The sequence below is a fragment of the Megalobrama amblycephala genome, linkage group LG1 (assembly GCF_018812025.1).
Source record: "Megalobrama amblycephala isolate DHTTF-2021 linkage group LG1, ASM1881202v1, whole genome shotgun sequence".
Lineage (NCBI taxonomy): Eukaryota > Metazoa > Chordata > Actinopteri > Cypriniformes > Xenocyprididae > Megalobrama > Megalobrama amblycephala.
The window spans coordinates 59,793,127-59,817,324 of record NC_063044.1 but is presented as its reverse complement, the minus strand read 5'-3'; the positions used below and the strand labels follow the sequence as shown (position 1 = coordinate 59,817,324).

General features: G+C 36.0%; 1 protein-coding gene across 3 annotated transcripts; it reads right to left on the bottom strand.

The window, feature by feature from the left end:
• Nucleotides 1–2,479: 2,479 nt before the first annotated feature.
• On the bottom strand, nt 2,480–24,144 carry hsd3b7 (hydroxy-delta-5-steroid dehydrogenase, 3 beta- and steroid delta-isomerase). 3 transcript variants are annotated; one of them, XM_048206094.1, is made up of 7 exons: nt 24,126–24,144; nt 15,891–16,136; nt 11,947–12,102; nt 9,591–9,699; nt 6,838–6,937; nt 4,928–5,090; nt 2,480–3,679 (listed from the first exon to the last, which is right to left on the bottom strand). In XM_048206094.1, the coding sequence occupies exons 2-7, from the start codon at nt 16,066–16,068 to the stop codon at nt 3,264–3,266; spliced, it is 1,122 nt and encodes a 373-aa protein (XP_048062051.1). In that variant the 5' UTR covers nt 16,069–16,136; nt 24,126–24,144; the 3' UTR covers nt 2,480–3,263. The 3 variants fall into 3 exon arrangements, with proteins under 3 accessions (XP_048062051.1, XP_048062047.1, XP_048062041.1); XM_048206090.1 differs by lacking the exon at nt 24,126–24,144 and adding an exon at nt 16,219–16,361; XM_048206084.1 differs by lacking the exon at nt 24,126–24,144 and having other exon boundaries at nt 15,891–16,212.
• Nucleotides 24,145–24,198: the final 54 nt, after the last annotated feature.

Here is a 24,198-nt window from a genome sequence, read left to right as displayed (position 1 = left end):
ATAAATATTGTGAAGGTCACTATGGAAGTTGTTAAGAGGTACTTCCATAGTCTACAACTCATTTTAAGGGAATGCCCCTGAACTGAAGCCAATTGGGAACACCCTTGTGTTTTTTCTGCTCCTTCAAATCTTTGTGTCCTTTTCTGCTCCTTTCGATTTTCTCTTACGTTTGAGGTTTCTAACTACTCTAAAAGGGATAGTTCACCCCGAAATGAAAATACTGCAATCACACTTCTGTGACACACACACACACACACACACACACACACACACACACACACACACACACACACACAGAGAGAGAGAGAGAGAGAGAGAGAGAGAGAGAGAGAGAAGATAACTAATTAAGCAAAAGATACATTTATCTTGTACATTATGCATTTCTTTTTCTTTTTTTTTTCTTTTTCTGTAGAATGTAAACATACATTCATGTTTGTATGGGTACATAGGCAAAATGATTGCTATGATACCACTATAACAAGAGAAGCTGATGTGGAAATCTGGCCTCATGCTAAAATCATGTGGTGTTTCTTGTCCAGACAGAGATGGAACATCTGAGTTTCCTGGAGGATGATGGTGGTTATTGTGAGTCACTGTAATAATTCTTTAAGGAAAAATGAAATCTGGAAGTATTTACTGCCATTAAGCTGTAGGTATCATTAATAGGAATCATTAAGTGATTCAACTACTTAATTACAGTCAAGGTCAGAATTATTGGCATCCTTGGTAAATATGAACAAAGATGGCTGTGAAAATAAATCTGCATTGTTAATTCTTTTCTTGATTAAAAAAAAGACGTGAAAGAACTGAAAATGTGGGCAAAATCCCTTTATGACCTCTTTTTTCCCCAAAGAACACGGCCACAATTTAATGGAACCCTTTTATTCAATCCTTTTAGCAACCTCCTTTTGTCAAGATAACATCTCTGCGTCTTCTTCTATAGTGCCTGATGAGTTTAGAGAACAACAAGAGTTAAGAGATCATTCCTTCATACAGAATCTCTCCAGATCCTTCGGATTCTGAGGTTTCTGATTCACGTCAGGGGACTGGGATGGCAGAACCTTACTTCTGTGCTGCTCAGTGACACATTTTTGTGTCTTTTGATTTTGATGTTTGTTTTGGATCATTGTACTGATGGAAGATCCAACCACAGCCCATTAAAAGATTTCTAGCAGAGGCCATAAGGTTTTGATTTTTTTATCTGTTATTTTATAGAATCCATGATGCCATGTATCTGATCAAGACCTTTGGCAGAAAAACAAGCCCACGGCATAGCAGTATATTTAACCGTGGGCATGGTGTACTTTTTATCCATGTGTGCACCAAACCCATCTGGCTGGTTTGCTGCCAAAAAGCTGACCATTCATCTGACCACAGAACCCAGCCCATGCTGAAGTTCCAGTCATGTCTGACAAATGAATATGCTGGAGATTGCTTCTGGATAAGCCAGGAGGATTTTTCTTTAAACCCTCCCAAACATGTGGTGATGTGATTCAAGCTTTCTGACCCCAAGACTCAACTAATTTCTGAAATTCTCCAGATGTGATCCTTGGAGATTCTTTGGCCACTCAAACTTTCCTTCTCACTGCGCATTAAGTCGATATAGATTGGAACTTCTTAATTATTGCCCTGATGGTGGAAATGGGGATTTTCAATTCTTCAGCAATTTTCTTACAAACACTTTCTATTTTGTGAAGCTCAAAAATCTTTTGCTGCACATCAGAACTATATTTTATGGTTTTACCTATTGTGATGGATGATTAAGGGAAATTTGGCCTTTGGAACAAGAAATCACGGCTGGACAATTTCATGTTTCACAATTTCATGATTGTGGCCCACTTTCAATTGTTTTACTTCCTTAAAAGGTTAGATTTTTGCTTTTTTTTTTTTTTTTTTTTTGGAATGAGAGATCAAAAAGATAAACAATGCAGATTTATTTTCACAGCCGTCTTTGATAATATTTACCAAGGATGCCAATAATTCTGACCACTACTGTATATGCACTCTAAAAAATGGTGGGATCAAATATGGAAAAACCCAACAGTGGGGTTTGTCCATATTTGACCCAAACATGGGTTGAAACAACCCAGCATTTTTTAGAGTATAGCCATTTTAAAATCATGAACCAAATATATAAACAGCACATCATTAAGTTTATGTACTTCCATTTAAATAATTTAATAAAGCCAAAATTGCTAGGGGGTATGGAAAATTTCTGAGAAGAATTGTGTAAAAATGTAAATGACAAAATAAATAATAATAATAATAATGGTAATAATCCTTCTGCTTTGTAAAGGCTGTATAGCAATCATGAAATTAAAAAACATTTATTTTATTGACAGTCGTGGATTTGATTTTCTCTTCAGACTTATACATTTAAGTAACCTAATGGTGAGTAGAGAAACAATACAATGTAAATGTAAATGTAAATATTTCCCAGATAATATTTTATTTAATAAAAAAAAAATCAGTACAAGTATTGTGCTTGTGTAGAATAGTTTAATTTGCTTTGCATTATTTCTTTGAACAGAGAAATTAGTTGTTTCATATAAACAATTAAATATGTACGTCAACGAAATGACATATAATTAAAAGCTTGTGTTCACTCATAGTTATCTGTAAAAGGTAAACATACAGTGATGTCACAAAATATTTTTCAATGAAATCATTTGAACAATGAAATGTATAAATATAAAACTATGTGGTGGATTATATAATACTTTATATTTGGTACATTAAGTATATTTAGCTCAAAGACTTGTACTTCAGATATCAGATCAACAGAAGACAACATATATGTATTGCCATATTTCCATCAAAATGCCTCAGTTGTGCATTTTTCATAAAAGTGCTTGTAAAGTTTATGCTCCCAGTTGTTACTATTACATCAATAACAACATGAATTTTCATTCATCTAAATGTCTGATAGATTATCGCAACTGTGATTCTAAGATTAAGAGGTGCTCTGTTTAAGTGTGCTTAGTTCACCCAAAAATGAAATTCAGTCATCATTTACTCACCCTCAGGTTGTTAAAAGCCTGTATGAGTTTCTTTCTTCTGCTGAACACTTTTATTTTTATTTTTGGGTGAACTATCCCTTTAATGTAAAGCACACGCTAAATACTACAATAAACATTCAATCATTTTCAGTCAACTGCAGTCAGAGAATGTTTGAGACATAGAGTCACAAAAAAAACTCTCATCTTTCATTATTGGCCACAGATGTGTTAATTAAAACTGTCCTCGTGACATTGAAGCAGCTGTTAGGTGTGCTTAGTGCTGGTTTCTAAAGGGAACGTGTTGACCCAACTCTGCGTGCGAGCCAGACACTGCTCCCAGCTGTAGAGAGGTCGGTATTGAAAGTGACGAAAAGCTTTGTCTGTGCTGACAGTGAAGGATGTGCAGGCCACAGCGAGGGTGTATCCATTGAGCAATGGTGTATAGTTGTAGAACGGCTTGAGGAGCCAGCGCAGAAGGTCGTTCATCACCGCTATGAACCACAGAACCCACACTGGCACGTGCAATGGGCGAAAGTTGAAGGCTGACAGGAACTGCATGTTGAATTCTTCGTAGCTCTTGTATGGTGAATCATCGTAGCAGAAATAAAATTCCCCACCCAGCCGATCAGGATGTTCCCGCAGAGCACGTGCTGCTAACAGGTGCATCCAGGCAACATTACCTGCGTGCACAAAAACACATCCGAGGTAATTGAGAGATTTTACAAGCAACTTAATTATAGCATTTTTAAAGCCATTATCTAAATACACCAATCAGGCATAACATTATGAGCACTGACAGATGAAGTGAATAACACTGATTATCTCTTCATCACAGCACCTGTTAGTAGGTGGGATATATTTTTCAGCAAGTGAACATTTTGTCCTCAAAGTTGATGTGTTAGAAACAGGAAACATGTGGGGTGTTCCCGGTCTGCAGTGGTGAGTGTCTATCAAAAGTGGTCCAAGGAAGGAACAGTGGTGAACCGTCGACAGGGTCATGGACGGCCAAGGCTCATTGACGCAAATGGGGAGTGAAGGCTAGCCCTGTAGCTTAAAAATTGTTTAAAAAGTTAAAGGGTTAGTTCACCTAAAAATAAAATTTCAGTCATCATTTTCTCACCCTCAAGTTGTTCCAAACCTGTATGAATTTCTTTCTTATGTTGAACACAAAGGAAGACATTCTGAAGAATGTTGGTATCCAAACATTTGTTGGACTCCATTGACTTCCATAGTATTATTTTTCCTACTATAGCAGTCAATGGGGTCCAACAACTGTTCCTTTGTGTTCAACATAAGAAAGAAATTCATAAAGGTTTGGAACAACATTAGAGTTGGTAAAGGATCTGCTGCTAACATCTTGGTGCCAGATACCACAGTACACCTTCAGGGGTCTAGTGGAGTCCAAGCCTCGACAGGTCAGGGCTGTTTTGGCAGCAAAAGGGGGACCAACACAATATTACGAAGGTGGTCATTATGTTATGCCTGATTGGTGTATAAAAACAGCACAGATACATTCACATTGTATGTACTGACATTTTTCCTACTCATTTCTCAAGAGTTCTGGGGGGAACATAGAAAATTTCAGAGAAAACTTGTCTAAAATAAATTCAATTATTATTATATCAAATAAAATAAAAGTTAAAAATGTACTAAATTAGACATTATTTCATTCTGCTTTCTAAAGACTGGATAAAAACCATGAGATTTATCACTATTAACTGATTCTCATGGTTTGCTTTACTTATGGTATATATTTCAGGTTTAAACAACTAAAAGTAATCAATCTAAAAGTACCTAAAATATATAGCAGCCTTTTTAGGAGGAGAATCATTATAATTGGATCTGTGGCATCAAAATATTTGTAAATCTCTTCTTGTTCACAGTAAATCAAAATGGTCAAACACAGAAGCAAGAGTCTGATGGTTAACCTGCATAGACCCGTCCGTGCTCCGTGTCCCGTGGAACTCCCCTGATCACCCAACCACCTGTACGGACCCCGTTCAGGTAGAAGTCCTTCATGAGCTGATGTTGTTCCCCATAGATCCCTGTTGGCCGCAGACAGCATGTGTAGAGAATGTTCCCTCCCTTTACCTAATCATGGAGAGTGGGAGAGAGAAATAAATAATTTTTTGTAGCAGAAAAGGAAACAGATTGCATTCCAAAATAAATCACTCGGATGCAGAACACACAACAATGTCATGAAGACTTATATTGTTTAGAAGCGCCATTAAACACATGGCACGCTGAAACACCAAGAGCAAAGGCGTGATTATAATAAATCATACATGGTTATTTGAGGATTCAAGCATGATTGCTATGTGATGTTTGTTTCCCTTGGGTTTAGGAGGGTGCGGTATTGTGCAAAGCTGAAAATTAGCAACTAGAACAATGAAAATGAGAAGAGTTTCAATTCAGTATTCAATAAAGATTTTAATAAAGTTAAACTTGCTGTTAAATGTTTTGGGTGATATTTGTACATCCCTCCTGAATACAGGTGCTGGTCATATAATTAGAATATCGTGAAAAAGTTCATTTTTTTATTGTAAATTATTTTTTTAAAAATGAAACTTTCATATATTCTAGACTCCCTACATGTAAAGTAAAACATTTCAAAAGTTTTTTTTTTTTTAATTTTGATAATTAGAGCGTACAGCTCATGAAAGTCCAAAATCCAGTATCTCAAAATATTAGAATATTTCCTAAGATCAATCAAAAAATGGACTTTCAAAACAGAAAAGTTCAAGTTCTTTAAAGTATGTTCATTTGTACACTCAATACTTGGTCGGCAGCACATATTACAGCAAATGACTTGCTCCTAGCACAAATTACAGCATCAGTGAAGTGTGGCATGGAAGTGATCAGCCTGTGGCACTGCTGAGGCACTATTGAGCCTTCAGATCATCTGTATATTGTTGGATCGACTGTTTCTCATCTTTCTCTTGAAAATATCCCATAGATTCAGGTCAGGCATGTTGGCTGGCCAATAAAGCACAGTAATATCATGGTCAGCAAACCACTTGGAAGTGGTTTTTGCACTGTGGGCAGGTGCTAAAGTCCTGCTGGAAATCAGCATCTCCATAAAGCTTGTCAGCAGATGGAAGCATAAAGTGCTCCAAAATCTCCTGGAAGATGGCTGCACTGACTTTGTACTTGATAAAACACAATGGACCAACACCAGCAGACGTCACGGCCCCCCAAATCATTACTAACTTCAGAAACTTCACACTAGACTTCAAGCAGCTTGGATTCTGTGCTTCTCCAGTCTTCCTTCAGACTCTGGGACCATGATTTCAACATGAAATGCAAAATTTACTTTTATCTGAAAAGAGGACTTTCGCCCACTGTTCACTGTCCAGTTCTTTTTCTCCTTAGCCCAGGTAAGATTCTTCTGACGTTGTTTCTGTTTCAGAAGTGGCTTGGTAGTCCTTTTCCTGAAGATGTCTGAGTGTGGTGGCTCTTGATGCGCTGACTCCGGCTTCATTCGACTCATTGTGAAGCTCTCCCAAGTGTTTGAATCGGCTTTACTTGACAGTATTCTCAAGCTTGCGGTCATCCCTGTTGCTTGTGCACCTTTGCCTACCCAGTTTCTTCCTTCTAGTCAACTTTGCATTTAATATGCTTTGATGCATCACTCTGTAAACAGCCACCACATTCAGTAATGACCTTCTGTGACTTACTCTCTTTGTGGAGGGTGTCAATGATTGTCGAAGTTGTTTCCATTTATTAATGAGACTGTGTGTTTGTAAATGGCGATTGTGATTGAACACTAGAAATAGAAAAGCCAGGGTCGTTTCTAAATCAGTGTGTGATTGTTGAACTCTGCTGGATTGTGTAGTACCTTTGTGCCATTGGCCCCCAGCACCATTTTCTCAGCAGCAGCTTTGGTCTTCGGGTAGGGCATCTCATGGAATATATTATATGGAGTATCTTCATTCCCTCTGTGTCAAGAAAGAAGAAGACAAAGAGTTAAAGTCAAAGCAAAATTAAAAGGTTGTTAAGTAACAGGTAGCAGAGCTACTAATACACAGGCATTAAGTTGGTCTGTAAATAAAATTATGTGGGACACCCCAACCAATACTGTTACATTATTACACCAAACTCATCCCCATAGGCCAATTCTCAAAGGGTTTTGCTGGATCAGTGCGTTACCCCTGTTGGCATCTGTTGGCGTTGGTCAGGGTTTGTTTTCACCTCATTAACATGTTCAATCAGTGTTTGTTGGGGCAGTGTAAACATGACAGTTACTTTTCATAAAATTCTAAATCTAACAGCCAACTTGTTTGTTGGTGTTTATCTGTGCGGTGTGAATTGGCCTTTAGTACACCCTCTCTGAATGAATAGACAGATCAGCTTGCGCAGATGGAATGTGTGTGCAAGACAAAATGACACTACATCCTGAGGATGAATGAAACATCTCTGTCTCCGTCTGTTATTGCAGAATGAGTGTTGCACATACAAAATTACATTGGCTGGTGTGTTGAGCATCAGTAGTGTAATACTTAGTTTATAATCAGAATATAGACACTCAAATAGTCAGGCATAGCATTAATTTAGTTATTCAAACGTAAGACGACATAAAAATATAAATAAAGACGTACCTCAGTGTGACTAAATTCAATTCGAAATTAAATTCATCAGTTTTAAAACTTTTGTGTGAAAAAAAATTTAATATTTGTGCAGTTAGATTAATTGAATAAAATGTGAGTTTTCACAAGTGTGCTGAAATCATTGATCTTGCGCTGAACTGACTGATAGCTGCTGTGCTTATAAAGGGAAAGCGTGGCGCTCGCTTTCTGTGTCATTCATTCACAAGAAAAGTTATTGTTTTTCATGAGATTCTGTGAGTATTTCATACTTCACATTGACAAAATGTATTTTTAAACCTAGTTATTTTATAATGTTTAATATTTATTATAAAGATATAAGGATACTGATATATGCACAAATAAATGCTACTCTGTTGCCACTTGCTGTTTATAATGGTATTTAATGTCTTTTTTATTTTTAAATAGTTTTCTATCAAATGTTGGATTTCCTACATTTTGAATCGTTCAGTTTTACAAATGGAGACAATCTCAGGAGAAAAAAATAATGCGTGTGTGTCTAATTACAGACATGGCGTTTTTAAACGGTCCCAGTAGCTTCGTCTTTATTGCAATCAACAAAACTGGTTTATTGGCAAATTAGGTAAATGTGATAACTGCATTCAAATATGAATACAACATTAAAAAGTCAACCACTGATGGTTTTGTGTCGATGTACAGCGACTACAGAATGAACAGCTAACAGCTGGCTTAACAACAACCAGTAAATAGTTTGTTGCATTTTAGCATTTAATACACTGTAATGTGAGAGAAGCACAGATATTACAACACAGTGCTTTTCAGAGTGTAATACTGTTTTCCAAAAATGTTGTGATATTTGTTTTGGCATTCTTGTGTGAATAGTTGGCTAAGGTAGCTCACACTTTCCAGCAAAAACATTTATTATTTTCATGACCTTAGAATGGCATCGCCCATAGCAAACAAATGATATTTAACAACATTAAATAGCAAAACACACCACAGGCACCACAGGAGGGGAGGGGAGAGATAAAGGGAAGGAGCAAGTGAGATATAGGGGCGCCATATAATTGCTGAAATATAATCTTGTTGCTTTTAAACAATCAAAATGCTTTGTGAATGTGTGCGTGTTTGAACGAAAAACAGCTCATGTTTTTATGTGTGTGTTAGTCACTTGGGAAAATGTTTCTAGCACGTGGCAGTAGTGGAAAGGTTTCAAGGGTTCCTCTGTGTTCTTTTTTCATTTGAAACTGTTGGCAAAACTTGTTGCGCAACGAAATATGAAACCACTTAAAAGTCATCTTAAAGTTGTCAGTTGGATCACTGATACTGACTGCATGAATAATTTTTCTTTGAGTTGGGTTGATTACTAGGCCAAACCATGATCTATGGAGCATTCACAAATTTGTACACATCCTCCGCCCCTCGCATTTTTGTTTTTTTACATACTGTGGTTAAATATACTGTGTTTATGGTACTCCATGTTTACATTTAAACATGTTTACGGAATTCATGAGTTTCCTAAGATCAACACAGACCAAGATTCCATCTGGACTGACTGATTGCAGAGCTTGTAATTACTACTTTAGAAATCCTAACATTAACATGATATACAACAACAACACCACAAGTGTTTTGAGACGTGCAAGCATCACTTGCATCAGTTGACTAGCAGAAAAACGGCAGTGGCAGAAATATAACCTTCACTTATTGAATGTTAAGATAGTGGAAATAGCATTCCCAGTCTGTCTATCACGACTGTGGCCTGTAATTTTTCAGCTTGACAGATTCAAGATGGAATGCTGAGAACCTTGTGGAATTCCGAGATGCCATTCTAGAATGCATTCAGCATGTGCAAACCCTTCCACTCCTTCAGTCTCCCAGACATTCTTTTAAACTCTGTTTGTTTTAGTGAATTGAATCTGAACACAAAACACTATGTGAACACACGCTATGTAATATCTTCCTTCATATATATATATATATATATATATTTATAAATAAAAGCCATTTCAATAAATACACTTACCTGATGAATGTATCTCCTTTTACATTTGGACCAACCACCTCCATGGAGCTTGTATAGATCAAATACTGAATACCGATTTCTACACAGGCATTTATTACATTCTCCGTCCCTGAAAGAAAAAGCATCAAATAAAAATATATGACAACAGCTAAAGGATGAAGAAAAAGGGACACTACTGTTGTACTAAAACAAATGAAGGACTTAAAACAAAGCTGTTTGTGTTGCTTCAGCTGATATTAATGAGATGCGTTAAGCTTGGAACTGATGTCACAATCCCTAAATTCCAAGTAATGCTGTCAAGCACTTGAAAACACTGGATAGCCTGGATGAGAAACCCATCTGCTATGTAAATGATTTCTGAAGTATCAGATATCGAGTGACAAGTGGAAAAACAAAGTTAAATGGTTGTGCAGATAGCTTTTAAGTATACAGCCCTTCATTGGCATTCAAAGAGGAGATTTCTTGGAAATTAAGGTGGAATTTAGATGTTAGAGCAAAGGAACAAATGATATGGATCCAAACCAAAGGAAAATTCCCGTAAAATATGACATTCATCATCTCTTGCTCCTGTTTTTTTCTGTATCCTCTGAGTTTCTCTGTATCTATCTGTGCTATACTGACACAGGCCTAAACACATGTTAGGAACACTTAACCAGTAAGGTATATCACAAACAGTCAAAATTAAAAACAGGCTGACGAATAAGTGTAAAAGCATGAAATAAGAACATCGTATTTGTGATAATATAGACATGTGTTCACCCATGTAGATGGAAATGCTGAATGCATTTCCAACATCAGACATCTTTATGTAGATGTGTGTAAATGGAGAGTTTGTTCTTTCTGATGAGTGAATGCTATGTATCTGCATGCGCTCTATTTCTCATAAAGCCACATGATCTATCCAGCCTAGCATGAGCGTTTATTGTACAAGAGCTGTGGACTGTTGCTAAAAAGCACTTGCTCTGATTCTATTATGCTCACTTCGTCATATTCAGAATGCGAATGATGCGAATCAGAACGATGGGAATTCCGGCTTTGTGTGTGAGAGTAAATGATGCATTTCCGGACCAAACCTATCGTAAAACTTTAATGTTACTGGAAATGTCACCAAAGGAAAACTGTGGGAGAAACCAAAACTCACCAAACGCCTACTGAAACTTACTCAAAATCAAAAAGCCTAACAAACAAGAGAGAAAGAAGAAAAAACAAAACACATTGTTCAAAAGTTTGGTGTCTAAAAGTTGTTGTTTTTTTTGTTTTTTTTTTATGAATACTTACTCAGTAAATTTGCATAATATGAAAAGTGACAGAAAAGACTTACAGCAGCACAACTGATTTCAACATTAAAAGTAATAGGAAAGTGATTCTTGAGTATCAAATCAGCATATTAGATGACTGTGACACATGATCCTTCATGATTTCTTAAGGATCATATGACAATGAAGACTGAAGTAATGATGCTTCAGCTTTGTCATCACAGGAATAAATGACATTTGAAAATAACGCAGTAATATGCACAATTTTAAAATACAGTACTGTGCAAAAGGCTTAGGTCACCACCAGCTTTGTTGTTTTAGCAATCTTTTAATGACCATCCATCCATATTTATTTTTGAGTCTTTTTTTTACGATACAAACAGAAAATACAGGAAATATGTACACAAAATGTAAAAACAAATTCTGAACAAAAATGTATTTTTAAAACAAAAATCAGTACTTAGTGTGACCTCCTGGACTTCTTCCAGTTTCTCAAAGAAGAAACCCTGAGAATTTTCTCATCAGATTTTGAAAGTTTTCTGGAACTTCCAGTCCTTTTCCGTTCTATTTAGGTTTAAGAGAGCCAGTTTCCTGCTATTGCTCAAGTGTAACGGGAGGGCAATAAACACTTGCCATTTTAGCCTATAAATGCTGTTTGTTCTGAATTTTTCTCCTGTTTTTTTTAATACTGCACACAAATGTACTGTATTTTTTGGTTATATTCTAATAAAGAGACTGAGAAATAATTATATATGGTCATTATATCATTGTTAAAACAACATCTAATGGTGGCCTAAGGCTTTTGCCCAGTACTGTATATATTTAAAATGTAATATTTTGAAATAATATTACTATACTTTACTATAAATGATTATTATTACTTTTTACTATATTATCAAATAAATGCAGCCTTGGTTAACATAAGAGACATTACAGACCCAACACAATGAAAAGTATAGTGCATCTTTAAAGTAGGCAACATTCAGTGTTTTCTTAGCTAACTCCTAAACCCTTTCAAAGTGCAAAACATTGACATAACTTCTACAGTGAAGTCATTGCTATCCATCTCCTTTTGTTCCTCAATATTATCCTTCACTCACCTTGTACATTGACGGCATAGATGGCCTTCTCGGGGACTTTATACCACACATCGACCAAACTAGCCGCGTGGATAACCAGGTCTGCTCCCTGAAAAGCATCACGTACGTTCCCGTAATCTGTTATATCCCCCTGCACCACCACCACCTTCACATGCTCTGCGAATAAAAGAGAAAGAGATAGGATACCTTGTTAAAGAGCAAATAGGTTGTGAGTGTTTTGATATGCATGCATGAATGTCTATATATGAAAGGACATTTTATCTAGATTTTGCATTTCCTTTCACAAATCAACCTGATCTCACTGGAAAATGTAACTATGTTACGAGGAGATGATTTCGTATGAATTTGCATGATGTACAAACGTACAGTTATTAGGAAAAAAGCAAGCTTGAAGATTCACCCCTAACCCCAACCCTAAACACCCATCACTGGGATTGTACAAAATCATACGAATGTAAAATAGTAATGAATTGCCATGAGATGCAAATACAGTGTCATTGTTACATAAGTTCTATTTATTTACTGCAGTAATAACAGTAAATTATGCATAATTACACACAATTAACCCTAACCAACCCCTATTCCTTGTAGTATTAGGTTCCATACGGTAACATAATATTGCATTAACCAGGTGTGGAACTGATATTGAGTGCGTTATGGTATTGTGGGAAGTTGAATAAAGAAGTGATCAGAAGTTATGGCTGGCTGTCGCATCGTCCTCCATTACAAAGGTTGTTGTTGTACCTATTAAAGAACAGAACACTCCTAACTCTAACCCAGTAGTAAGAACATGTTGTTAATTAATGTTAGCCTACTCAGAACTGAAATACACAATAACAGTGTAACAAGGACACCTTAAAATAATGTGTAACCAATATTGTTATACAATAAAAATATTTCTATAGTACTACTAGAGCCTACTGACATTTCTGTTTCACTCCTAAAGGTTGTAGCAAACAAAGTGTGTACGTGCGTCATTGTATTCCAGTGAATGAGGGAGTGTGTGGGTGTCAGCATCCTATTATCTTAGGAAGCTTCCTGATGTCATTTTTAGGATCATGAGTTATATTCTTGATTACAATGACACAATTAACGAGCACAGGAAATAAACAATAAACACTATCTGTCTGGTGGAAGTAACACAATGCATCTTGGTAAACAACATGCATTGTTTCATTTCTCACTCACAGCTATTTTTTCTAACAATAAACACAGCCATTCATAACTGTTCTGCAAAGAAATAATGTCTCTGGATCTGCTGTAGCATCTTTCTGATATCTGAAGTTTCCAGATGCTTTTGCAATTATGCATTTAACATCTACAAAAAAAATGACAAACTCTTTAGCCGCTTCACAATACAAACAATAATTTCTGTGACTGGAACACCCTGTATTTGCTGCTGTGCCATGCAAGGTGTTCAAAGAAACATGACGGTTGCACTTTATTTTACATTACGTGCACTTACGGTGTACTTAAGAAAGTACTGGGTAATCTAAGGAAACTACATGAGTTAAAGTTATATTTAGGGGTAGGTTTAGGGTTAATAATTATTACCCAGTTATTGTAATTATGATAATAATTACCTAGTATGTACATACAGAACAGGACAGTGAAATAAAGTGTTACCAACATGTCTAGTCATCTCTAGTGTCCCTTGCATCTGGGTGATGTTGATCAATTGAGCTTTATAATAAAACATTATAAATAACATATGTAAAGTCTGCCTATGAACAAAATCTTTGCAAATAGTCACAAAGTTTATATAAATTTAGTCATATACAAAACTAGTTCACTGTGCAATTAGGTCAAGGTTCAGTTCTGATAGCAAAGGGTTATCTAGCCTCTTTCTGTTGCCATTTGCACTTTGACCACATGTTAAACTGTTGTCAATTCCAAGCATTTTTGTGGAAGTATGCCATCTCTCCCCCATTAGCCCCTGGGATAAAAACTAGCAAAACATGTGAGGAAAAATCTAATATATTAAGGCAAGACAATGGACACTGTAACTTATGAGCTAAAGGAGGAAAGAGCCAAGAAACTCTGGCTAATAGAAAACATTTGACCCACAAATTAGAAGCAGCTAACCGAATTCAAAGTCCAACTTGGCTTGTGCATCTATTTCTTAGGCAGACGTTGAATAATGATATAGTCCAAAAGGACAATGTGCTTCAGCTAAGTAGAGCTAAATTAACAATTTCTCCATTATAACACAATCAGTGGGGGTTATTCACCAGTGAATACACTCAATAAGATCCCTTTGTAGTCAGGACATTAGATGGATGGAGCATCCTGGTGGTGATGGAGACAGTGAGAAGAGGAAACTGGATTGGATGGAAGTGTCTGGTGTGGCCTGACCTCAACAACTGAACCAAGCCCAAATATACGTAACCAAAGCCAAGGCTATATAATGAATGAACATTTCCATTTCCTGTGTCTTTTCAGTGTTCTTTCCCGTTATTGGAGTCATAAAAAACAACAGATGTTTCCCCTGGGCACTACACCCTATACTGTGCCCATCACGAATGTCAAAAACAGCCTATAAATTACTACATTTTTAAAACTATGATCATCTAAAGAATGAATATACATAATTTCAATATTTATAGTATAAAATTAGAGATGTATATATTTTTCAAAAATATTTCCACTTGTCCCTGAGATTTGTGGCTTCATTTCCAACACAAACAGTAAATTTGACATAAATGTTTTCAGATGTTGTGTGTACTTGGTTATCAAGAAGGTGTCAACAGTGTCAGTTTAAGATGAAATGTGATGTATGATGAAGAAAAGAAAGAACAATCAAGGTAAATACTTTGTGAATATAGTATTCTTATTTAGCCTATTTGTCATTTTTCCAATCAAGACTGCTTTAATTTGTCAACATATGCAACAATATATATATATATATATATATATATATATATATATATATATATATATATATATATATATATATATATATATATATATATATATATATATATATATATATATATATATATATATATATATATATATATATATATATATATATACACACTAGCTATGAAATATGATCAGCAAGTCATTTTTAATCCAAAAATGTTTAAAATTTCATTCCCATCATAGAATTATCAAACACAGTGCACAATTGACAACATGACATAATTGACAACATGACAATAATGTACAGAATATATTATATAAAAGATATATTATATATACTGTATATATTATATATACAGTCATGCTCAAAATTATTCATACCCTTGGTAAATATGACCAAAGAAGGCTGTGAAAATATATCGGCATCGTTAATACTTTTGATCTTTTATTTAAAGAATCTACAAAAACCCAACCTTTCATTGGAGAATAATAATTTTAAATGGAGTGAAAATCTCACTATGAGAGAAATGTTTTTCTCTAATACACATTGCTCACAATTAATCATACCCTTTTATTCAATACTTTTTGCAACCTCCTTTTCCCAAGATAACAGCTCTGAGTCTTCTTCTATAATGCCTGATGAGTTTGAAGAACACCTGACAAGAGATCAGAGACCATTCCTTCATGCAGAATCTCTCCAGATCCTTCAGATTCCCATGAGATTTTCCAGCCATTTAAAATTATTATTCTACAATGAAAGGTTGGATTTTTGTAGATTTATTTTAAATAAACGATCAAAAGTATTAACGATGCAGATTTATTTTCACAGCCTTCTTTGGTCATATTTACCAAGGGTATGAATAATTTTGAGCACGACTGTGTGTATATATATATTGTTAATATGAAAACTTCGAACGTAGCCTACGTAGGGAACGTTACGACGTAGGTATGTAGCGCAACTAAGCTGAGACACAACATGACATAAACGTATAGGCTATTCAACAAATTAGTATAAATCAATATTCAAACCATTGTGGGCACTAATAAGCTCGTAATAGTTTGTTTCGTGTGTTTCTTACCTGTACTGTGACTTTGTAGACTTGGGAAAACGTTTTTATCGAAAAGCTTGATCTCCTTGATATTATCTTCTTTCTCCAACAAAACTCTCAACAGGTGCTGCCCAAGAAAACCGCACCCTCCAGTTATCACATAAGTTAACTTCGATTTCTCATTAGACATATTATTACTCCGTTGCATCCTCTCCCGTTATTGACTGAAGTGTTTTTTTCCGTCAGTGTTTACCGACGAAAGTCAGTTGATTCACTCTGCAAATGTAAAACAAGAAAAACGTCAAATTTAACAACAAGCAACGTGCAACCTACAGCTGACTAGTTTGAATCTGATTACTGGTTATATGAACTGCTCCAACCCTCCAAGAACCTCATGTTGTCAACACACTGCCCGCCCCTAAATTTGGAGACTCAAAGAGCGAAAGCTTAAAGTGCACGCTGTTTTAACTGCTGTCAACATGTGATCACAGTCAAAATGTCAAAAACTGCTGTCAAAATTATTAAAAAAGTAATCCATGCAAATGTGAAATATTCCGGGAAAATGGTTCCATTTCACCTTTATCATTTGCCACGCAGATCTAGACTAACATAGTAGGGAAAAATACTATGGCAGTCAATAGGGGGCGAGATCTCCTTGGTTACAAGCAAATATCTCCCTTTGTGTTCAGCAGAACAAAGAAATATATACAGGTTTGGAACAACTTGAGGGTGAGTAATGATGACAGAATTTTAATTTTTGGGTGCACTATCTCTTTAATTATTTGTATAGGACTAATTATGAATGCAGCTACTATGACCTTAGGTTAATTGAGAGACAGTATTAAATATCAACACTTTTTAAAAATGAATAATTTGTCACAACATGATGTGCACGACTGTTTAAAATGCAGGAGTGTGGTCAAAAGGGTGAGTGAAAATAATGGAACAACATTTAAGAAATGGTGATCCGTTAGCCCACTGGTATTAATTATTTATTCGCCATTTGACTTTCATTAGTGTCATTTGTGCACGATCACTCATCCGCTAACACTATAATGCCTTTTGTCTACTCTGCACAAATCTCGCAAGCCTAAATCAAGATATGAATTCAGTCATGCAACCCAAGTTAAATTTGAGTGATTCATGAAGAGTGAAATGGGCCAGATAAGACTGCACTGTAATTTGCTAAATCATAAAGTGTGTGAGTAGTTAAAAATTAACAATGATCATAACTGTAATCACAAACCCAATTTACCATCAAGGACAGTGCCTTTTAGTCCATATCAAATATAATGTAACCTGTGTGGTGGAAATTCACCAATAAAATTAAAGAGCTCAATGGTAATTGGAAACATTTTATCTGACTCCAGATGCTTGCTGTCCTTGACTATAGAAAGTCAAGGACAGCAAGTTGCTTCTTACAGCATTTGTAGACTTGAAACAAGAGAGTGAGAGAGACAGACAGAGAGAGAGAGAGAAAAGGCGCCAATTGTCTTCCACCGAGTGTGTGACAGAAAGAAGGGGCCAGTGCTCAGTAGTTATCTGAGGCCTTGCAACTGAGAGATAACTTACGACATCTTCACACTTATCAGTCAAAACCTAACCCTCAGATGTATGCCATAACCTTTGTTGGGCAGCAACCTGATTGTAACCTTCAGTCCGTCCCCTTATTGTCTTAAACAGTTAACGCTTCTGAAACAATAACTTTTTACAAAAGTCCTCCTTCCCTAATCTCTCTGTCAGAAGCATCATATCTTAATAAACAATAAAGTTAAAAAAACTGTTTACACCCATATATGTCAAAAACAAATTATATCTTTCAATGATTGAAAAGTTATGTAAAGAAAATATGTGTAACTTATGTAAGATTAACAAAACTGACATGTGACAAGGGTGTGTTAGTGTTTAAACTTTATAAGTCACACCAAATAACTCTATACCAGCACTTTCAGTCAGCACTAAAACAGCTTTTGTTTGCATAATCTTCAGCGTTGCATGTGAAAAACTATACATGAAAGGAAATTTAAGCAAGAGAATTTGCTTAGCAAAACCGTTTAGCAGTTATTACCTAACTGGTTCAAGTCAACAGTTCTTAAAGGGTTTTTTTTTTTTTTTTTTTTCACCCAAAACTGAAAATTATCTGATAATTTATTCATCCTCAAGCCATCCTAGGTGCATATGACTTTCTTCTTTCAGCCAAACACAATCTGAGTATTAAAAAATATCCTGGCTCTTCCAAGCTTTGTAATGGGTGTGAATGATATTCTAAGATTTTGATGCCCAAAAAACTGCATCCATCCATCATAAAAGTAATCCATACGGATTCAGGGGATCAATAAATGCCTTTCGTAGTGAAGTGATGCGTTTTTGTAAGAAAAATATCCATATTTATAACTTTATAAACTATAATCACTGACTTCTGGTAATGGCCGTATGCAAGTAGTTCTGATGGAAGAGTGACCTCTGACCTGATGCATGACACAGGATGTAGGAGAAGCGTAAGTTTAGGTGAGAGTTGACGCCTCTCACTTTTCAAAACAAACAGGGCTGCTCAACAAACTCAAGCTCCTCTTCTCTTATATCCAAATCCCCTGACATTTCTCTCATTTCTAATTCGTGACCGGTGTTTTGTTTTGCTCTATCCTCCATGCATAGTCGCGTAAGGCTGTGAAGTGACAGTGATTATAGTTTACAAAGTTATATTTTTTATATTATTAACAAGTTATAGATATTTTTCTTACAAAAACGCATCAACTCACTTCAGAAGATATTTTTGATAAAATCCGATGGCTCAAGTGAGGCCTGCATCACCAGCAATAACACTCCCTTTTTCAATGCCCAGAAAGGTACTAAAGACATATTCAAAACAGTTCATGTGACTACAGTGGTTCAACCTTAATGTTATGAAGCGACAAGAATACTTTTTGTGCACCAAAAATAACAAAATAGTGACTTTATTCAACAATATCTAGTGATGGGTGATTTCAAAACACTGCTTCATGAAGTTTCGAAGCTTTACGAATCTTTTGTTTCAAATCAGTGGTTCAGAGCATGATTTCAGAAAACGAGGCTTTGTTACGTCATAAGTGTTTTGAAATTTCAATAGTTCACGTGATTTTGGCAGTTTGATACACGCTCCGAACCACTGATTCAAAACAAAAGATTCGTAAAGCTTCGAAACTTCATGAAGCTGTGTTTTGAAATCATCCATCACTAGATATTGTAGAATAAAGTCGTTATTTTGTTATTTTTGGTGCACCAAAAATATTCTCGTCGCTTCATAACATTAAGGTTGAACCACTGTAGTCACATGAACTGTTTTAAATATGTCTTTAGTAGCTTTCTGGGCATTGAAAAAGGGTGAATAATTAATGACAGAATTTAAATTTTTGGGTGAACTAACCTTTTAAGAACTGAAACATCTTAAACAAAAGAAGCTTTAGCACCTAATGGGCTGTTCTTTCAAATATATGTAAAAAAAAAAAAAAAAAAAAAAAAAAAAAAAAAGAAAGAAAAAAGACAAGCTCCTGAAAGAATGAGGCAACCCTGGCCTCAGGTTGAACAGCCCAAAATATACATACCAGCTTGGACATGTTAAGAAAAAGATTATTTTGAATAGCTGTTTTGAGATATATAGCTTAAAAACCTCCTGTTTAAGGTGCAGGCTTGATGAATTAGCCTCATTTGATAGTTTGAGCTTGTCATATCAAATAAGCTATACTTCATAATAAAGCATATACCAGTTTCATCAGACAGGTAGGTATTCATACAGCGCTGCAAGGAGAAATAGAGGGGTATACATTGAAATATATATATATATAAGGCATCATTGGAATTTAATGGTTGTTTTGCATTCTTTTAGCAAATGTTTTAATTCACTAGTTTTGCAAAGATGAAAGAAATCATCTTTTATAAAACTCCTCAATGCACTAGTGAACTGCAGTTATTTGTGCTTCTTCTCTGTCTTGCATTTCTCAGGTTAAATTAAATAAGCCTAATATAATTATTGTGTTACATCACTGAAATCTCTTCATGACTGACTGCATGTGGTTCAGTGATGTGTGTCAGGGGGCATGGTGTAGGAACACTCACAACGAGGAGATATGCAGAATGCTGAGTTTAATGACGAAATACACAGCAACCAGGGAATAAACAAGAGACCACCACATCCACAATAAACGTAATACAAAGATAAGAAATGACCGAGACTGAGGGTGAACACTAATTAAGTTTACTTTTAGTGACTTTTTTTTAGGTCAAATGGAGGAACCCTAAGAAATAGCTTGATATTCATGGCTCAAAATGTGGTAGGCCTATTTTTAACCCTCTACCACATGGTGTGGCCATATGTCAACATACTTTTTGTGTTAATTTCCTTGTCAGTCTGTCTTTAAGAGAACATTCTTGGGTTTTTTGTTGGTAAGAGAAGACCTTAGATTAGCTAACGATGTGCTTTGGTTAAGTCACATAACATGCAATTATTTTCTGTGGTGCTTTTTCTGACAGACTGCGGTAGCGCTTGTCGGTAGTTGCTAAAAGCTAACTAAAATGTCAGTATTAGAACCAAGACCACATCCACAAAAAAATTGGTAACCACCTCAGGTAAGTTATGATGACATATTCACCACTCAATTTTTTTTTTTTTTTTTTTTTTTGCAATAACATTACTTTTTGGTAATCGATCAAATCTGTGTTCCAAGTGGCAACACTGTGCAATAATGGAATGTCATTATTGCAATAGTTTAGCTAGCTAGCGAGGTCAGCTGCGATTGGTTAAGCTATAACAATAACAACATTAATGCTAGTGATATAATGTTGATTAGTCATTTGTAAAGGACTGCCATGGTATTTGTATTGTGGGTAAAATCAACATCGGAGAGCTGCCTGCCCACTGCCACCACAGCCAGTACTACTGGACCAGACCAACCACTGGCCTACCAGTACCATGGTGACTCAAAAAGGCAGGTGCAGGTATCCTGGCTGTAAGGGTATTGTTAGGGTGAAGTGCACCAAATGTGAGGTGCACCTGTGCCTCACCTCTGAAAAAAACTGCTTCGTGAAGTTTCATACGGAAAAAAGGTGAAGTTTCAAGGATTATGGGGGGCTCATGTTCATAATCTTCCTCTCATAAGATTGTGTATGTTGAATTGTCATGAACTGCAATGTTTTTGGTTTTATGTCAGTGTTTTATGATACATAATGCACAGTATTATATTTGTTTTTAACTATAAATTTGCAATTTAAGTAATATTCATGAAAAATGTAATGAAATTCAAAGAATATAAAGCATTATTCAGCAAAATGGGATGGAATAAACAAAAGCACAAGTTGTTGAAAAGTATGTATAAGGTGTTGTTTATAATTACTTCTAAAGCTTATAATAGCACCAACTGAATCAATACAAACAACAGTTATAAGGAAAAAATTAACTATAAGTAAACTTACACTTATTCTAAGTGATTTCCACTATTGTATGCTGTCACCGTATGGCAACAAACCATAAAGTACATTTAAAAGGTTAATCGACCCAAAAATGAAAATTCTGTCATTAATTACTCACCCTCATGTCGTTCCACACCCGTAAGACCTTTGTTCATCAGAACACAAATTAAGATATTTTTGATGAAATCCGATGGCTCCGTGAGGCCTCCATAGGGAGCAATGTCATTTCCTCTCTCAAGATCCATTAATGTAATAAAAACATATTTAAATCAGTTCATGTGAGTACAGTGGTTCAATATTAATATTATAAAGCCACGAGAATATTTTTGGTTCTCCAAATAAACAAATTAATGACTTATTTAGTGATGGCCAATTTCAAAGCACTGCTTCAGAAAGCTTCGGAGCATAATGAATGTTTTGTTTCGAATTAGTGATTCGAATTGCGTGTCAAACCGGCAAACTGCTGAAATCACATGACTTTGGCGCTCCGAACCACTGATTCAACACGCTGATTCATTACGCTCCAAAGCTTCCTGAAGCAGTATTTTGAAATGAGCCATCACTATATAAGTTGTTATTTTGTTTTTTTGGCACACCAAAAATATTCTCGTCACTTTATAATATTAATATTGAACCACTGTACTCACATGAACTGATTTAAATGTGTTTTTAGTACATTAATGGATCTTGAGAGAGGAAATGTCATTGCTGGCTATGCAGGCCTCACTGAGCCATCAGATTTCAACAAAAATATCTCAATTTGTGTTCTGAAGATTAACAAAGGCCTTACGGGTGTGGAACGACATGAGGGTGAGTAATTAAAGGTGCTAAAGAGGATGCTTTGTTTTATACATTTTTGCAATATTACTTGAAACTGTCTTTACTAACTGATAAAAGACTATTTATTAGGTGTACTGAAAGGAACAATATCAATATACATCATCTGTGCACGAGGTAGGGCCTTAAAAACATCAGCCAATTGTTTACGCGATCATCGCGTAAACGATTGGCCCTCTGGCTTGTCAATCACTGCCGTGACGTTCCTTGTGAGAGACGTGCGCGGATTGGCCCTCTGGCTTGTCAATCACTCCCGTGACGTTCCTTGTGAGAGACGAGCACGGCTGCGCTCTCCAGTAACTTTCCACACTCCACAGGCGCGGCATGCAATGTTTTTGTCAGGATACAGGAGTAACAACTGCAGATTATGAGTTACCTGCGGTGAGTCCGACATAATGAATCCACTAACAGGACACAGCGAATGCCGGTGGTAAACAAACACTCTCTTCCAATACTCGTGCATGAGTTTTGGGAGGCGTTCCTTTGAAATGAGCTGTGAAGGAGGGGGGTTGTTCTTACGCATGCGCTCATTTCAAAAACTCAATAACAGTCTTTGGATTCTCAGTCGACGAAAAAATCCTCTCGATCACCTTTAATGACAGAATTTTTGGGTGAACTAACCCTTCAAAATTATATATTTTTTTCCATTTTTTTAACAGCACTTCAAGTTAAGCCATTCTAGGAAAAGAAAAAGAGTCAAATATTTATTTCTATAGGTCTATCATAATGCGTGCGGTAAAATATTTCAAAACTTTTTAGAAAAAAATAATGACGACAACTAAGATTTAACCTGTCACTTAACTATTCAAGATAAAAGTAGGCCTAGGCTATTTTAGTTATTTTTGCTTGGATATAGGCTACCATTTGACATTTTACATCCAACATTTAGTAGGAAATATCCAAATGTATGAAACCAACATAAATACAATATTAAACTAAACTTGTTAAAAGATTTACTCTCATCATCATTGATCTCCTAGCATGTCATTGACCCGTTTGATTTTATCGTAAGTTTCATTGTTTGCTTGCGGTGACATTTTAAGTAGGCTACGATACTAAATGCGGCTCAACCTGACAGGGCTCTTGAAAGCATCATGGTCCAGATTCCTGACACCTGAAATGAATCATCATCCGCATTAGCTGTTCGCCATCGGTGACTCAGTTTCCCATCAGGTGCAACGTTGCTTGACGTCAAACCGACAAAGACGAATTATTTTGAAGGCCGTATCCTCCGGATGTCGCATTTGCCACTGAGCTGCTTCATTTCAGTAAACTGCCCACTACATTCCAATCCAAAGTCATAAAGAAATTGCAACAATATAAGATTCATAAGGGTCAATTTTATAACTGTTATTGTTCTGAAATAATCCTTTATGACGTACAAATGTCACCTCCGGAGGACGCGGCCTTCGAAAAGAGACGTCACCAGGATGAATGGAATCAATCAGTGAGTGAATGAATGGATTGTTTGTGTCGCCGTGTTCTGCGCTCTTTTATCCCACAACCTGTACTCGAGCACGTCAACATGGAAACGCGCTCAGATTTCCTCTGCAGAATGAATTAATGTGTACTGTTTCAGTTCAGTGGTATTGTGTTCCTAAAGAGAGTTTCCGCGAAACCTAATCCAGTCCCCATTGTGTCCATGGCAAATGAGGTTATCTCAAAGTCAGATGACTGAAGCCGTCACTGTATAGCCTACTTTGTGTCCCGCAGCATCTCTCTCATCAGTTCAGTTTACCAAGCAGCAGTGACACATTTCTCACAGCGGGTTTATACACAATTGTGAACAATAAAAAAAAAAAAAAAAAAAAAAATAATTTTAACCCAGAAGATACATTCTTAATCTCTTAACCCATTTTCTCTCTTCCTATATCTTTGCTTCAACGTCTTGACAATGAGTTTTAGCTACAGCCACAAAACATATTCTCTTAAGCAGGTGGTCTATACAAAAACACACATACTCCAATTTTGAATGGACCCCCTTACCTCAATAAATTTCATCATATTCTTCAATGAATGCAGTGAGCTCACCCTTTCTGTTTCCTGTACGATTTTTGAG

What these genes read in the sequence shown, in the direction of transcription:
- hsd3b7 (XM_048206094.1), bottom strand. Translation starts at nt 16,068, where the DNA reads ATGCAACGGAGTAATAATATGTCTAATGAGAAATCGAAGTTAACTTAT. An exon ending in CTATGCCGTCAATGTACAAG is followed by an intron (nt 9,700 to 11,946) that starts GTGAGTGAAGGA and finishes TTTTTCTTTCAG; the next exon opens with GGACGGAGAATGTAATAAAT. An exon ending in AAAGGAGATACATTCATCAG is followed by an intron (nt 6,938 to 9,590) that starts GTAAGTGTATTT and finishes TTCTTGACACAG; the next exon opens with AGGGAATGAAGATACTCCAT.